Source organism: Botrytis deweyae (assembly GCF_014898535.1).
Source record: "Botrytis deweyae strain B1 chromosome Unknown BDEW_003, whole genome shotgun sequence".
Lineage (NCBI taxonomy): Eukaryota > Fungi > Ascomycota > Leotiomycetes > Helotiales > Sclerotiniaceae > Botrytis > Botrytis deweyae.
Window position 1 is genome coordinate 674,896 of NW_024066210.1, and position 17,801 is coordinate 692,696.

General features: G+C 42.4%; 5 protein-coding genes across 5 annotated transcripts; 1 reads left to right on the forward strand and 4 right to left on the reverse strand.

Moving 5' to 3' along the window:
• Nucleotides 1–4,743: 4,743 nt before the first annotated feature.
• On the reverse strand, nt 4,744–5,590 carry EAE98_001595 (uncharacterized protein; the record flags this gene model as incomplete). Its single annotated transcript, XM_038949214.1, has 2 exons — nt 4,744–5,399; nt 5,452–5,590. The coding sequence occupies 2 exons, from the start codon at nt 5,588–5,590 to the stop codon at nt 4,744–4,746; spliced, it is 795 nt and encodes a 264-aa protein (XP_038814199.1).
• A 1,388-nt stretch (nt 5,591–6,978) lies between these two features.
• Nucleotides 6,979–7,514, reverse strand: EAE98_001596 (uncharacterized protein; the record flags this gene model as incomplete). The annotated part of the gene is made up of 3 exons (XM_038949215.1): nt 6,979–7,011; nt 7,043–7,414; nt 7,470–7,514. The coding sequence occupies 3 exons, from the start codon at nt 7,512–7,514 to the stop codon at nt 6,979–6,981; spliced, it is 450 nt and encodes a 149-aa protein (XP_038814200.1).
• A 697-nt stretch (nt 7,515–8,211) lies between these two features.
• Nucleotides 8,212–8,863, forward strand: EAE98_001597 (uncharacterized protein; the record flags this gene model as incomplete). Its single annotated transcript, XM_038949216.1, has 3 exons — nt 8,212–8,289; nt 8,434–8,748; nt 8,798–8,863. The coding sequence occupies 3 exons, from the start codon at nt 8,212–8,214 to the stop codon at nt 8,861–8,863; spliced, it is 459 nt and encodes a 152-aa protein (XP_038814201.1).
• Nucleotides 8,864–9,830: 967 nt separating this feature from the next.
• Nucleotides 9,831–11,053, reverse strand: EAE98_001598 (uncharacterized protein; the record flags this gene model as incomplete). Its single annotated transcript, XM_038949217.1, has 2 exons — nt 9,831–10,469; nt 10,520–11,053. 2 exons carry the CDS (start codon nt 11,051–11,053, stop codon nt 9,831–9,833), a joined length of 1,173 nt encoding a protein of 390 aa, XP_038814202.1.
• A 3,019-nt stretch (nt 11,054–14,072) lies between these two features.
• EAE98_001599 (uncharacterized protein) lies at nt 14,073–16,122 on the reverse strand (the record flags this gene model as incomplete). The annotated part of the gene is made up of 4 exons (XM_038949218.1): nt 14,073–14,788; nt 14,835–15,382; nt 15,430–15,673; nt 15,720–16,122. 4 exons carry the CDS (start codon nt 16,120–16,122, stop codon nt 14,073–14,075), a joined length of 1,911 nt encoding a protein of 636 aa, XP_038814203.1.
• Nucleotides 16,123–17,801: the final 1,679 nt, after the last annotated feature.

Here is a 17,801-nt window from a genome sequence, read left to right on the forward strand (position 1 = left end):
AGTCAAAAGCAACAAAAGCAGAAAAGAGAAAGAAGAAAAGAGAAGAAAAAAATGCCGATGGTTTTCTTAAGAATATTTTTTGAGGAATACCAGTCGTTGTGGTTGTGGTTGATAATAAAGGTCGTACCTAGCGGGAAAAGGATAGGTAGGGCCTAGAGTGTGGGGACTGTCACCGTATAGTTTTCCCGTCCAAAGAATGGAGACGATACTTTTTTGAGACGAGAGAGCGATAGAGCGATAAAGCGACACATAGAGCGATAAACCACTGGCGCCGATTGGAGTTTTGGTTCCTGCAGCTCGATGGAGTCTCGACATTGGACTGATTTATTTTTGGTTGCACTTGGAGCAGCAAAAGTGCGGGACGTAATATAAAATAGCGTACGAATGAATTCTGGTTATATGCAAAGGATAGGTATGGAGGTATGATATGTACGTAGGTGTGCGTACATGTATGGAGAATGTACCAATAATTCGATTCCACCCCGAATGAACCAAGAATTCTGGGTATGCGGTGGAGAGCGATACATGAGAGAGTCATCATGATTTCTCGAGATCCTAGGAAGCTGGAGGCGGTATCATAGGCCATTCTCCGTTCGTGCCCGGTACTTGCTTGCGTTGTGGCGTTCTCGTGGTTGTGAGGTCCCATCTGCTCAACCATTTGTCGGAAGGATTGGGTCTCTTTCACGGTCCATCGACATGGGCATATGTGACTGTGCCTCTGGAGTAGCCGATGAGACGAAGATCTTGATATGAATGAAGATTAGTGACCGTTAAATTGAGGCCTAAGATGTCAAGCTAGTAGAAGAAAGAGTCAAAAGGAAAAAGCAAAAAGCAAATAGTCCAGTCTAGTCATTGTGTTCTCAATTGAGTCGTTTGGAAGATCACAATTCTCGAGTTTGGTGTACATGTAAGGGTTAGAGAGCATCTGCATAATGAAAAAGAGGTAAAGGCAAGGCACAACGGTCACGTTAGAATGGCCGATATGGACTCGAAAGCCTATGATCTGCTTCTTGGGCCTCATTCCAAGATTCATTGGTAAACGACGAAGCTTGGTTTGGTGGTGAGGAGACAATAATTGCTTGGACAATATACATACCCAGCTACCCAGCGACCCAGCTATTTTGTGATGATAATTTTCTAACCATACACCCGTCTATCCATCACATAAATCACATAACGAGTCAACGAGTCAATTTTGGCTCAAGATCCGATTGCAGAGTTTTCGTGTTAAACGCTAAATCATCATTCGTCGGGTATAACAAGGTTACATTGATGAGACAGCCCGAGTCCGAGATAATTGGTAGATGAGACAGCCAAAATAATGAATAATTGGTAGATAATAGATAACATATCGTGAACGATTGACTGGATCGACTTGAGGTGACTAGATGGTATGATTTGTGAATTTTCCCATTGGTTCAATCCTGACGATGATCGAAATGATTGATATGTAGGTACGACGATGTGAATCATGTGATGTAGTCTCAGATTCCAAAGCGCGCTTGTTGCACGCCCAGTTGGGGTTTTTCCTCTTTCTTTGCCCATGTGCTGAGCGGGTCTTTTGCGCTTCTGCCAGGCCATCGTCGTATGTGTTGGTTGGTAATTTAGTTGAAAAGGTTGGTAACATTGTACTTGGGTGACATTCATTCTCACCGTCCGTGGTTATTGAAGTTTGGGTGTTGGGGTTGGACTAAACGTTGTCAAGCGCCTTCCTGAACTAGACGACTAAGGTGGCTACTACCAATTACCTATCACCTATTACCTTTTCTGTACATCACACATCACACATCACACATCAAACATCGCACATCGTACACCACATCAGCTTTCAGCAAGAATCCCCGTAAACTGGCCTCTCATCATCTCACATTGCGACCGGCTCAACACTAACAATCCGGGGTTTAGATGAACGAGCCTATAAGACCCAATCTCCAGACGTAAACCTGGTACGGAGCGGCTCGAATTAACCTTTCTCCTTTCCATTCCGCGTCGGAGTAATATCATGATGCTACATTGCTATTTCTCTGGTACTCTAGGATGAGTGCAGAATATCTTGACCCGTCTCCCTGTACGATATCTTCAACCATACAAAGGTCTCATCCTCATACGGATCCTGAAGGATTGATCACCTATCCATGATGTACTCGAGTGGTCAAAAACAGTTGGAAATGCAATTTGTTCATCAATTGTTCATTAGTTGTTCATCAATTAGCTACATGACATCTTCGCTCGTTAACCCTTGTCCACAATATATCCAAATGAGAAGAGAGTACGTAGTATTCCGTTGAGTGATTGAGCCCAGTAATTATATCGACTTACTTGCCCATCAAGAAATCAAGAAATCCAGCACTCCCACCGTATAAACAAACAAACAGTAAAATCAGATCACCAGTCAGTCAATACAATTACTTCCTACTAATCTAAGCATATCGGCACACACGAAACATACATACATACTAGGTATATACAAGGAACAGATACCTACCCATACCCAACACCACAAACCCTTCTTCCCTTACCCAATACAGACAAATATCATTACGATCAACAAACAAAACACACAACACACACTAAACCCCAACATCAAATCAATAGGATAGGTACTCCATCCAACATTCCCATCCCGCCTCAACTCCGTACTCTGTCAACTCTCCAAATCCCATTCCGTTCCGTTCCATGCCATGCCATTCCCTTCCATTCCATTCCCAAAATCCAATCTGTACGTGCGTGCACAAGTGACTCCCGTCCCAAAGTAACAGTAACAGTTGGCAGTTGAGGCTGAGTGAACATCCATCCGTCCATCCATCCATACCTAGCATACATATCCTCACGTTCCACCTACCGGTCTGAGAAACCCATACACACACCTCACATACCTCACATACCTCACATACACATCTCCAAATCTCCAAATCTTGGTACCTACCTACCTACCTACATACATACATACCACAACCATACCACAACCCCTTCCCAGACAAGCTGAAGTCTACCTACCGAGCTACCCTCTACTCCGTACCCAGCCACAATTCAACCCTATCATCATATCCACATCCATCATCCACATCCACATCCACATCCACCCCCACCCAACAAACTCCACAACCCAAAGGCAAAATCGCTGCGTTGTCATCCTCTATACTCTATACTCTATACCTACTCAATACAATCTCACAACGCGATGCGAATCATGCGATGCGATGGATGCAGAAAATCATCAACTAGGTAGGTCGCTGTACTGGGTCGCTGCACTGTGGCGAAGTACATACATCCATACATAACCTTGGAATACACGACGAATGGATATGATATGATATGATGGATCCATACCTACGATGAAGAACATCCATACACAACTACGCCACATATTGAAACCCGCCCGTGGACAAAATTCTTATGATTTTCTACACTACACTAATTACACTACACTAGGTACACGATCCATAGGTACATAGGTACCGGATGTTGAGGTTTTTTCTACCTAGGTATCGTACTCGTAGACCGGTTTCTATTATGCGTTGGCAGGCAAATTTTTCAAATTTTCTCGGGAGAAAGAAAAAAAAAAAGTCAAACTCAAATTTTAATTTTAATTTTTATTCCTATTTTTATTTTTATTTTTATTTTTAGGAGAAAAGAAGAGAAGAGAAGAGAAGAGGGGGAAAGAAAATATCCATCAATCCATCCATCCATCCATCCATCCATCCATCAATCAAACACGATAAAAACACTGCATCACCCACCGAAAACCCTTTTTCCGAGCCCCAGCACCGCACCGCACCGCACCGCACCGCAACCATCCATTTCCCAACTTCCAAGCCACGGACGGGTGATGGATGAATGCCCATCGACCAGGGTTCTCGATCCTCTCATTGGACCACCAGAAGACGTACTCCGTACCGCTTTCCCTAACTTCGGGTCCAAAACGGTAACGTGATGCTCAAATGTATGGCTGTAAACCCAGTCCAGTCTCCCAGTTACGTCTCGCCATTCTACTCTGTATTATTTCGCTTTTACTGTCTGGAACATCGATGGCGTACTAGATTTGGGGAAAATCGACGGTTCTCTCATGTTATTGGATGAGGAAATTGTTGATCCAAGAGAGCTTTTTTCCGGGCATCGGCGTGCACGTCTTTTTAGGTGTGTAGATGCGGATATTTACCATTTTCTCTGCTACTGCTACTCCTATCACATCTACAAAAGTCACTTGGGAATTTCCATTCGCGGTACTTGGTTCCATCAAATGCATAGTGCAGATCCTTCGGGAAGCTCAAAGGATAATCGTTGGACGTCAAGATTTCAATCGACCTTCCCCTGGCACTATCGAGTGCCTATTATATCTCTTGCTCAAATCACAAGTGGTTATTGGTTCCTATTATTCTTCCCAACATTCAAAATTCCAACTGTTGCATGCTCATAATGATATATTTGTCCGAGACCTGGATGGACCTTGCCCCTGAACGTTGAAAACCATTGAGATAGATAAAATACAACTGCAAAAGTCCCCGTGGAAATGGCACTTGATCTGAATGCACGGACAGAGCTTGTTTTGACGTATCTTTTTAGGAAATTGAAGTGCTCACGGGATCCAAAACAAGAGGGAGTAAATGTTTCGTATCAATAGTATTCTGTAAATGATTAAGGCCGCTGAATTCCGTGGAAAATTAAAAAAAAATCACTAGTATACAGGAACGCTAGCTAATCGTGTTGTTGCGACAGATAGCTATGTCATCTTCGTAGGTCCCTTTATTCAGCAGTTGCAAATCTCTTTGCTCTAGCTTCCGCCTTTGCCTTCTCAGCCGGGTTATCGGTGACACGACCTGCTGCAGGCGGTTTTGGACCGGACTTCTGCGCATTTCTTGGGCCCTGTTGTGATCTCCTGGAGTCTGGTGTTGGTCTCTTTGAATTTCTTCCTCCTTGTCTACCATCTTCCCGAGCTCTCTTTGGTCTTCTTTCCGGTAATGCGCTATCCAATCCCTCCACAATTTTACTATTATCCAATCCGAATTTCTTCGCACGTTCTGCTAATTTCGCCGCCTCATCGTCCTCTGTGATACCGAATCTCTTGGCTCTTGCAGCACGTTTCTCTGCCTCCTTCTGTGCATCAGACTTCTCAATACCGGCGCTGAAATCTTGTTTGGGTGCTTCTGGTACAGGTGCGACTTCAGTTGTGGTGGGACCCGAGGCTGCAATTGCACCATCTTCAGCTGTTGGAACCCCTTCGCCTCCAGTAACCTTCAAATCTGTGGTTTTGGCAGGATCGATCGCAGGTTCTTGATTTGGAACTTTTGTAGGATTTGGGATCTCTTCTTTTCCTCCAGCTGCAGCTATCGCAGCTTCTGCAGGTGCTGGCTTCTTTTCGTCGTCTTCGTCCCAATCGATTTCATCTTCTCCCGTTGTTGCTAAGAATTTTCAGCTTTAAGTTTCTAGACCGCATTTTTCAATTGAACGTACCTGTAGCTTCAGCAGCGGGCGCTTTCTCGGATTCTTGTAACCTGGCGATCAAATCTGCCTTGTTGCCAGAGATAGGCAAGGATTTCTCCTGGAGGAGCTTCTTGAGCTCAGGGACCTTGAGTTGGGAATAGTCCGTCATCTTGGCGGTGTAGTTGTACTTTGAGTTGGGAAATTGGTGAGGTGATGAGAAATACAATGGCGAATCAGTATCTTGATTGAGTTGATGATTCTTGAGGTCAAAATTGTAATTGAAGTTGAGGTTAGGTATTTGATGGAATTCCTTTTAAGCCAGGAACGCGTCGAGATGGGAAATGCGACCAAGTATTTCGCGCCAACGTGTGGCTGTACCTTGATATTTTAGTACAGGGTGTGGCTGAAATGGAGCTCGGGCCTCATTTCTTCCTGCTGCCCTCCTGCCCTATCACTCTACCAAATCGTACGGATGTAGTTATGGTTTCTATAATTCTATGAGTGAAATCACTTTATGTAAAAGATGTACCACACTTGGATACAACTCATTTATCATTACTTCATTCCAAATTGCACCTCAAGTTTTGGCTCACATTTCGGGAATATGTGATGACCACGCGCTTCTAGAGAGTGTCTCTAACAACCTCAACAGATATTCATGTGCCGTCACTGTGTGAAAATATCCTGCAGCGTGGGAGCATTTTCTCCCATTCTTTACTACTTGATGGAAAAAATCAATATCTCAGTTCCCAATATTTGCTCTAGAGAACATTGTGACAAGGCGGCATGGTGTTCTTAGTAATTCCGGCTCACTATCAAACATCCCATCAATATATACTCGCCCAGTGGAAGCCCGTCCATTACTTTTAATCTGAAAGGCTATTATTTTGAGAAGATAATAATGGTTCTTCTGCAACAGATGATATGTTAGTTTGCATTCACTACTGGATAGCTTGTAGCTTATTTTCTTGGAACTCTATTCTCCCGAACACTACCGGCCCATAGAAAACATGTTTTAGTTTCAAGATATTCGTTTCACGGTTGCAAGTTCACCAAATCGAATTTCATTCGTTGGGTATGAAATTTTATTGTAATCTGAATTGACTATTGTTTCTAATCCCTGGTGGTAGAATGATAAAATAGCAGCCAGAGGAAAACAACAATGGATTTATCAATTTTTAGGTCTATCATGGAAGCTTCAATTCCAGGATATCATTTCATCGCTAATGACTACCTAGTAAGTATCTTGAATGTCCAAGTGGTTGATGATTGCGTTTGCATCATGAAAGATTAGATATCGACTGAATGTGGATATTCGAATGTACGGACACTAGTGGACCCTTTGAGACGACGGAATTGTGAAATAAATCGTTAGACCCATCACACTAATGACAAACCATACGATCGGTACGTATTTGACTAAAACTCTGGCACATTTCAAAGCCATGCGGTAATGTGCGGTTGAATAGTCAGGTAGTTGATCTATTGGCCCTCTCTCCCTACGCAATCTTGGACGAGGAACAAAGTGAAGCTCTTGTATCAAAAGGTAGCTCCTGATTAAAACATTAGGGAACTCTTCCGGTTGATACACTAGTGAATACTTGCGTTAGTCGTGTCTTACGCAAAGTCTTTTAGCATCAGAGGGAGCAAAGGGGGACGAACAAATATTGTGGAGACCGAGGAGTGTCTTAAGAACAACTCCCTGAGTTATCATTATGATCTCATTTCTCTCACGAAGACTGATGTGTCTCCAAAGGAAAGAGAGACCTACTTCCCTATTGTCAGAAAGCTCTTGTACAGTGACAATTGGAATACCACGAGCAATCACATCTCGGAGGGCTATTTTCGCAGTTTGCTGACATCGAGGCACTGGCGAACAAAAAATATGGGTGATATGTTGCGCCATTAAAAATCGTTCGTTTAGGAATAGGCGAGCAAGTCTTCGTGCTTGTTCCTCCCCTTCATCCGTTAATAGCCCGGTGGAATCATCGTGCTATAGGCGAGAAATTAGTTGGCAATCTCTATAGACGCACATGGAATATACGTACTTGAGCGTGTCTCATTACATGTATTATGGTGGTAGGGGGCGGCATGATGTCGTGAATAATGAATGATGAATTAATGTTTAGAGATGAGTGATAGGTGATGTGAAAGAATTATTGGTAAGTAGTAACATTTATAGTCCTCGAGATCTGCTCAACTAAGACATGGTCGAGATACTGGAAGGTCCTCGAACTTCGTTCTCGTACATTCATTGTCCGAAGATTCGGGCAAGAATTTGGAGCAACTTACTCATTCTCCTATGGAACATAACTGGTCAACGGACACCATATTTAAATTCACATTTCAATTTATGTCTCAGGTTGGAAACGTGCTAAGTTTTTCAAATCATCTATTTTTACTCCGATATGACTCCTCGTAACATGCCAAAGTTTTGGGGTTTTACATCACCATTCTTTGTCGGACAGTGGCTATCTCTTCCAAAGTGCTACTTTCATAGATTAATCTCCTTAAAAGGGTGCCGCTCCATCTCTTTCGGTATATAGCTCAGTATATAAAGCTCTATTTTGATATTTTCTGTGTGAAAGCTTTACATGCAGATACTGCCAAACTATGTGGTGCCAATGAGCTTAATGAACGACGTATCTTTCGTTAGAACATGGCAAAACGTAGATTTAGTGAGCTTCGCAAGGGTTCTGTAGCGCTTCTAGACTGTTAGTAGAAGACTCTCGAGTAGCTGATTGGGTGGGAGCAACTACCAATGAGCTTTGGCAAGCGGCATCACAAATTATGAATGCTGAGATGCAACATCCTGGATCGCAAGAGTCTAGAAATGGTGGTATGATAGGTCTCGATTGGTGTGAAGTAGTTAGACTGATGATCTTTTTCGCCTGGTAAGTATTCACAATCAATCACACTCTGGTCCTGAGACAAAGAAATATTCTCACAAAGAATCATTCAAAGACTTTTTATATCTAAGCTTCTAAATAAAAAGAAACAAAGCAATGAAAGATCCATCTACAAAGAACTTCCCTGACAAAGAAACTGAAGAACAATCCTCGAACATCCACACCTCTATCATCACAACAAACCAGAACAAACCATTCCCTATCCCAATATAACCCCTTCTATCTCCCATCTAAAACTGCCTCCCCATCTCCAAAATTCTCCCCAAAAACCACATACCATGAAATCCCAACATCAGGACCAGGTACCAGTTCTCCGGCCCGTCTTTTGGAGTATCAAACTGAACTTTCACTCCTCCACCCAAATGGCGGAATGAAATCACCCAACACATTTCTTCTTCACCCAAGAAATGTATTGGAGGTAAGTACGATACGAAAACAAAACTAGGAATTACTAATATGTGTGCTAGGTAGATAAACGAGATCGAGAGAAGGGATGTAGTGGAGAAATCGCAGCGAGGTTGTTGGGAAACTGACTATTTCTTGTGATGGATTGCGAACCTGATTCTCTTTTTTTTCTTTTGGCTTTTGGGCTTTTTGATTTTTTTGGATCTAATGAAATTTTATTTTTCAGGAAAGTTTTGGACTTTTTATTATGGGGGATTGTGATTGTGATTGAAGGTTTTTTTTTTATGAGAGATCTTATTGTAAGTGTGTACAAGCTTTCTTTGTGATGATTATTGTATTGAGACAATGATATCAAGAGGAGATATATCTCTTGATGGCTAATGATATCTAGTATACATACAGGAAATTGATCACATTCAACAAATCTTATTCAATTTTTTCTACTGAGTTCTATGAAACTATCAAAGTACATTAAATTAAGCAGACTTTGTGTAAAAGAATAAGTAAATCGCCAAACTATGGGACGTGTGAATATCATCCCCATATGACAGACATATCATCTGAAGTTCCAAGAACATCATGGAATATATGCTATTATCCGAAGATGTCAAGTCCCCGGCCCTCTTTAGTACTATCACGAGAATATCATTTCAGTCCAGTCATCCCAGGTAGTGGTGGTGAGAGGCAGTATCTCTTTACTTGCTCTATTGTGCTTCTCTGCCTCTAAGATGTGCCGTCTCCTCCCTGCCACCTGCACCTTGTCCAAATTGCTGTTCTGGATTATCAATGCCGTACTTTTTTGAGGGGGAGGGGGAGGGGGGGGGGATAGGTGAAAGCTTGTATTTCCAGGTTGGTCCTCATACTCAAACTTCTGGGAAAAGGCCAAGAGGGGTGTCTGGCTTACTCGACATTTATTCTTCGATGAATATAGCCCTATCTCATTGGTATGAGCCTAAGAAGTACCGATAAAATTGAGATGAGAGTCTGTCCTGATAAAATCCTTTCGCAACATCAATAAACTTCGGCTCAAATGTAACTTTGGTGCATGATCGAAAAAAGCATCCATCCAGTTTCTGAATACATCCTCATGCCTAACTAATCCATAAGTTCAGAACCAAGTGGGGACCAGCCACCGTCTGGATAACCCCAAGCGGCAGTGTAGATGTATTTGTATTTGTTAGAAACGCCACAAGTTGCTGCTATTTTAAAAAAGGTTCGCTCATGATCATCGTCATCATCATCAGCCGATCTCTTACGAGCCCGGATGCTAAATTTTGAACATTCTATAACACCGTCCGGCAACTTTCTGTCTCGTCTATTTACTTTGATTTTTGGCAAGTCGATCTTCCAAGTTTGTGAATCTCCAATTCTTCTGAATCCAGCTTCTATTTGTGGAATTCGTCCCATTTCGGCAGTCCACGTCGTATCTAATTTCCAACCGCGTTTGACATAATCTGATGAAGAGTTAGGTTTGGCACGATCGATGTCGTTAGTTTCGAAAGAGACAAGTTTATGCTCAGCAAGAGCTTTTGGAAATAGGCAATAAGCTTTATTCCATGTGATGAAGTTTATTTGGGCCGTAGTCAATGAATCCTTCAGAGTACCTGCCGTGTATAGGCCATTACCAATGGAATCATAGTCACCGCCATTTCTATGACACCATTCGTTTTCAAGGTATGATACCTGGATGCGCCTGATGCTGCCATCTGTTACAACCCTTTTAAATAGTCTTACCTAATGAACAATCAGTAAGTATATTCAGGCATTGGGAGAAGAAAGCATACTTCTGAACAGCCTCCCTTCTTCCTACAACACATACAAGCGCCCAATGTATCAACAATATAGTGCTCTTTTTCAGTGAAATAATTTGCAAAAGCTTCTGCATGACTTCCAGAGCTAGCTACCATTTCCATTGCGGCATCACTTCCATCGAGTAATTTGAATGGAACACCGGTCTTATTGCGATCAAAGAATTGTAGTGCGATCTGACCAGTAATAAAGACATTGTGCATTCCCATTCGTGCTCTAAACTGATCAGTATCAACGACGTAGTAGGAGAGTTGTTTGCAGATATTCCATTGAGATTTCAGGACTCTTGCGTAAAGATCTTTGAACCTTCGAGTGGTACGACGGAGCGAGCTAAGATCTTTGATTTCGAGATGAGAGCAGATCTGATCGAAAATTAGGTCGTTAAGAAAGACGGATTCGCATAACTCCGATTCGAAAGAGTTTTTTGGGGCTGGAGGCTTGGGTTTGATTTCGTATTCGACTTTCGCCATCACAATCTTTGCCCGTCGTTGATTGATTTTCTTAGGCATCTTGATATTTGTCAGTGGATGATTGAGATCTGAAATATTTGAAGTATTTGTTGTAGTTCTAGAATGTCCTGGATACTTTGTCGAGGTGCGATGGAAAAAGCAAGTGGAGAGGAATTATCTGGCTTCATATATTAGAGAAAAACGGGGTAAGAAAGGCTAGAAATCCATGATGTACAATTTAAGACTAAGTTTGAATCTAGTCAATCAAGCTCTGCTTGAGCAAACTTCGAAAAAATGACTGTGAGGTATACAGAGAATGCCAAACAAGAAATATACTGAGCTAGTATTTATAGCGTGTACTAAATTCAGGCCAAATGAAGCTTGATGGTGTTGGTGTGTGGGATAGTATGAAGCTAGGTCCACTAGGTATTGATCGCTCCTTAAAAGATTGTCGAACTGACATTTGTCCATTGAGTTTTTGCTGCTTAGTTCAATCTCAAATAATCTTCCCAATTAAGTTCATCACGACTTTTGAATAGAGAACCAGTGGAAGGGTAAGAATATTTTCTAACACGTTAGCCGAGACCCAAGGATATTACAGAGTCAGTCAGGACCTCCCCTGTGAATATTTTTGATGTATTTATAAGCTATTGGTATTTTTCTCAATGATCATTGCTCTCTAAAGCCCGCACTTAACTTCTCTATTACCACAACTCACAACTCCAAGCCCCGAGAGAATGGAAGGAAAAGGAGCTGGATCGAATACGTATATATTGGCATGCCTCAATAGTAGTCCAGGCAATCAATTTTAATCGACCGGGGAAAGAGTTTCGTAGCTGATTGTGGGTCATAAAAACCCTTATTGCAACAAGGTTCGAGCTAATAGTGCCAGTGTAGAAGACTAAATATGAAGGAGCCACACCAGTGTCAAGCTACATGATCATTGAACTTTGTCTCAAATTACCTTTGAAAGCTTATACTTACTCCTAGTATTCCCAGTCTGGAGAAATCGCAAACCTAGGAACCAATAGTGGACCGATAGAAATCAAATAAGTTATCTTAGGAATAGATTATCACCGAATGACTACTCATTCAGTAACATTACCAAGTGTAATGGATTTCGTGCCCTGTGAAAAAGAGCAAGTGTATGACGATACGGATGAAGTGAGGTCAATCGCCCAAGAGAATTGAAAATTATAAGACTGAAGTACGTTCACAATTCAACATCGCCCAGTCACGTTTCGGTGGGATCCAGCTCACATGATCAAGTCGGGAACACTCTCAAGTACCGATGTACTACCGAAGTTTAACCATGACTTGATCAGGTACTATGATGTTGCTCCTCAGTGAGCAGAGAGAGGTGTATGTCGCGAAACCCTCTATCTTCTAACGCAGCAACTAGCTTTGGTATCGAGGAGTAATCTCGCAAACATGGCGCAGGGAAACAAAAAACTTTGAGCGTTCCAACAATACACACCATTGCTTAAAACCTACGTGGTTTATGTTGCACATCTCTTTGCGCCTAAGTCCGCCCGCTCCATGAATATATCCAGAGCGATCCATCTGCATAGAAGGAAGAACCAATGAGCCTTGCTCTCAGTCTCCTCAAACCTCAATGTTGCACATCTCAGATTTGCTCTTATCCGCTGCCCTATTATACTGTTTCTCATTTCTTCACTTGTATCCAAAACAGCACAGTGTGTTGACGCGTAGGAGCGAAAAACATTTGTTTAACCTGGAACGCTCAGATATATCCGCAATAAGGCTGAACTAAAACACTCAGCTACCAAAGCTTTCGGTCTGAATTGTAGCGATTATGCGAATGTATCTTCCAGACCTACTCGTAAAGTCGTACAAATTTATGAGGTGGTCTCACATCTAAATTCCACCATTGTAATAAATGGTGTCACCCCACTCCTCATACGAGTCTTTTATAACATCATCATACAAATTCCACAAAACTCAACATCATGCAATCATAAAGGAGGAGAGAATTGTTTGTTGCATATCTGATTATCCGGAATGGATGAAGTTGCTGTTTCTGGTAATGTTTCAAAGGTTCTCAAAGTTGGGAGAGGATCGAATCAAGATGTCTCCCTCGTGAGAATAAAAAGACGATTGGTTAGGAGACGTGAATCATACCCCTGAAATGATCTCGGATACTTGCTGACGCTGAGGTGAGTAAGATTCTTTTGGGTGGGCTTGTGGATAAGCTGCGACATGATTGTATAACACATTACGCAAATTTGTCAATTGATCTTCCATTATTCACTAATCTATTGCTATTCCAAATAACGGACCCAGCCAACATTTCATCGTTCAGCGATGTTCTTCAGACCACACACCCAATGGGCTATCGTCGCCCGAGATGCTCAGAACTCAAATCTGAGATCTCCCCGCTCCTGACTCAGAATAACACACATGGCCCCATAATCCTTACTCGAATGATCAGTCTCCAATCAAAACATTCAATACCGACCCACCCAATCGAAAAAAACCGGACCTCTCATCCCATTTCTTCAAAACAACTGACTCGACCGAGGATTTACGATATGCAACAAAGAATTTCTTGACCCCATGAAAGTCAGTGATAAGTGGATTTTGGGAACTATTTAGGAAGGAGTTTGCTTCGTATGATTTATAGCCAAGTAAGCAAAGCGAGCAAGCAGGACAGGGGAAATGAGCTGAATATGTAATGGAACCGCAATGGATGTAAAGAGATGGGATGGGAAGGTGGGGGCCAGATTTGAGGGATGGCTGCAGATATGCGGCAGCATCCACGGGAGCATACAGGTAGGTGCAACGGTTTGAGAGCATAATCTTGTGTGTTTGGGTTTGCATCTCATGGTGTACAAATTAATATATATTTTGAAAATTTGGACATCGACCGTTGAAATCAATCGTTACACGAAATAAAATCAATATCCAGGAGCCAAGGACATTGAAAGGAGACTATACAAGAAACGAGGAAGGTATACGCATCGCAACCAAACGCCGTTTTCCATAAAACGTGGAGAAACAGAAATCCATAACCGTAGAGCCTCAGCCAAACACTCAAGGTATGAAGTATTTCGCGGATCTACCCTTCCTTTACAGCTTCAATGATGCTTCCAGCCCAGCAGGTTCCCATTCTCTCACATTCTTCCACAATTGCAGCATCATCCCACCACCATTTTCCACCTTCGACGTAGGTTCCCCACATCTCTTTCCACAGCATTCTTCCCACCACACTTTTCAACTGCCATTCTACCTGTTCTTCCCCATTTACAATTCCAACACATGCTAGAAATTTCAAAGATGATGTGCAGCTCCCCTCAGCCCAAAGTCCTGCATCTGCCAACCATAAAGGAAATAAACGAGTAGGATTCAAACAGCGAAATTGCTTCTCTAAATTTACTGTTAAATGGGTATCAAGCCAAGATCTTAGTCGTGGACCAAGTGATGAGGGAACTGGACAAGGATCCAGGATGGTTAAATAAAGAATACCAGATTGAGTTATCCCAGGTGGACTGATCGCGGTGGGCGATGCTGGAATTTCTGAGGTTGACGCACGGGAAGAGGTGAGCGTACGATGACATTCTTTGAGTATACTGGGGATAGATGATGAAGGGAGTAGAGATGGCAGACCTATAGCATGAACCGCGCCGAAGATATTCGAGGCATAAGATAATTGTGAAGTAGGTCCTGGAACAGCTAGAGGATGAACATTTGGATATGATTTTGGCGATAAAGGGTTTGTGGAGACATGATGTATTTGTTTTTCCGGATTCAAAGCTGAAAGAAAGGATGCAGAAGCTTCTTTTGTGAGCATGTAGATGGAGATGATAGAAAGATTACTCACCATGATTTTCATACAACGAAAGCATTTTCCCATGTTTTGGTGCTCCGTTGAGCGCCCTGGAAGCATCACGGGTTCTAGCAACGCGATTGATAGCTCGCAAAGCAGTGAGCATCCAAAGTTGTTTCTCAAGCTCGAGCTCTCGATATACCGATGCGTCGGCCACTTCCATCCATTCTTCATTCAATCTTTCTAGAATAATTTTATTGCTTGCTGCTTCCATCTTACGAATATTCATTTGCAAATGTGTCTGCTCCGTGTTAGAAGGTGAGCGATTACGACCACGAGGTTTTCTCCTTCGACGAGACCCTGAAGACTTCAATGAGGCTACTGATGAAGCTGTTTCTTCCGCTGGACATGCCCACGTTTCAGGAGGTCTCCATGAATCTGAACGCCTGTTCCTTGCTGTAATAGACCACTCGGTAGTTCTAGCACCCGTATCGTTTCTAGATTTTAGTACTCTAGGAGAGCTTGGTATCTTTGGGGTCTCGGGACTGTGTGTAGGTGGAAGTGGGAAATCATATGTTGAGGAAGTTGATGATAAAGCAGATCTAATAAGTCAGCAAAGGCTTGGGCTGTCCAGGACATAGATTCTTACTCTCTCACTGTGGAATCTTGGATTTGGATAGGAACTGTTCCAGAAGTGATATGAACGACAGTAGCTAGTTGTTCTGACGCACTGAAATCCTCACTTGGGGCGACAGTGATCTCAGTACTTTGAGTGACAAAAGAATTTGGGCTTAGAGGCTGTATAAAACGATTCTTGCTTTGTCCATCTACCATGGAGCCCCATGATGACTTAGTTCCCGCGGATCTTCCAGTATAACCAGAGAAAACCGACTCTAGACAGAATCAGTTTGAGATCAATATCAGTAAAGTGGAACTCACCGTCCGAAGGACTTCTCTCGGATTCTTGGTAAGATGGAACTGTTGAAAAGAATCCATTGACTGGAATACGTGTAATGGTTGTCGTAGTCGTTTCACGTACCTCTTGTGTGGATGTTGATGTCTCTGAAGTGCTAGTATAGCTTGACATTCGACGAGAAACTTTTGAAGACTGTTCGGTTTTGATAACTGGTAACTTTGGAGATGCCACAGCTACAGGAGCAGAAATCTTTTTGTTGCCGCCTCCAAAGAACCCAAAGATAGAGTGCTTGATTGACTTGGAGGAATCACTGGACTTGGAACTTCTTATTGACGGTGATGATCCCCTAGTGGACGTTTGATCTTTACGATGTTTTCTCTGGCCAACGGTCTCCCGTGTGGGATCAGTCCACGAAACGTCGAACATAATTTAGAAAGGATGGTCTGTAGCAGGTTGAATCTGCCAATGGAAGGAGGGAAAGTACCCTTGAAGTCCAACGATATGATCAAGAGGAAAGTGACATTAGTAAGTGTACGTGTAAATGATTCATAAAAATTCATTGTGATATATGTTCTTCCGGTAGTCCTACAATAATGTTTGTTTCAGGAGGTTAAAAATCTTATCGCTCATGCGAGGAGTTTTTTCACTTGCATGGTGGCAGTTCGCGGGATATGGACTAGTGCCACTCCTCCTCTTGGAGTCTCTCACATACTTCTTGCAGGACATCTCATCATCGAACTGCACCGTCCCGTGCGCCGAGTAAGTTCAGGTCGTCAATTCGGCTAGTGGCTTTGAAAGGTGGGTGATGGAACTGTTTTTTAGAGAGCACAGCATTTAGTAAGCATGAGAAATTGGAAGATATCCAATATCAAAAGACGCGTTGTACATGGTTAGACAATCCAATGAACGATGAGTGTAATTTGAGTGCAAAGGATAGAATGGGGAAGCAAGAGCATAAAGGGAGGAGGAAGGAAGGATGTACCTTGCCTTTAACCTAAAAAGGTCTAATCCGGAAAGAGCCGCGATCATATTTCGCGATTGTGATAAGTAACAAACTTAAATATCAAACACAACATCAACTATTTTTTTGCTCTTATCACGACACATAACCGGTATTCGTCAATCAAACTTCCAATTAATAAACACTCTATGGACGTTGAACGCTCTTCTTCCATTCTTCCATTTCATCCGAATTAATCAATAAAACCCGACATAGGTTTTCGTCTGATCCACTTCATAGCTTAAAATCTACTCTGTGTTGATTTTCAGGTGATTCTTGTATAACATGCACCCTCCCGAATTATGTCGTCTTTTATCTGTTTACCCCCCTGCTGTGTCCGCCGCTTTCTGCAAATCTCATGCAGCTACGGTCGGGACCAGGCCCAAAAGCTGTGTCCTGCAAGCCATACAGAGGTATCACAGGATGATCATTGGGGATGGCGTTTCACAACCGAAGCCACAGGCTCACGAGAGCTGTTGATTAGATATCAAGAAGTGGTGGTACCTGCATTCATTATTTCAATATTTCTCATGGGAATATCCAATGCTTATGAACCTCATCGAGCTGCTGAGATTTATGCCAAGAGAATTAACCGGAAAGAATAACATGATACCCCGAAACGTTGATTCACAAGGTATTCCGATCTATCACAAAGAGGCGTTCCCCAACCATTATTACTCAAATGCCATTATCCGTTGATTAGTTTGCGAACCAGACTCAGCCTATCGTTGTGTTCCCATTATATCCCTTGCCGAATTATGCAGTCCTACACGGTAGTCTACAGTGATACCCCTCTTGATCCCCAGTTTCAAAGGGTCAAGGACTACTTTAAACAAGGAAGATTGAACTTACAAAGTTGTTATTGTTTTGATCATGGGGGGCTGGAAAAATTAATTGAATTGCAAATTGAAATTCACATTCCGATCCATTATCTTTGACTGTCAAAAAGTTCCTTCTTCTGTCCAGATGCTTCCGCTGTCATATCAAAAGTTTGTTCCGAAAAATACTCAAGCTTTTTACCGTTACTGTATAACTTCTAGGACTTTCCCACGTTCTAATCGTGTGCTTCAAACTTGGCAAAGAACAGCATCGTTGTCTACGAATC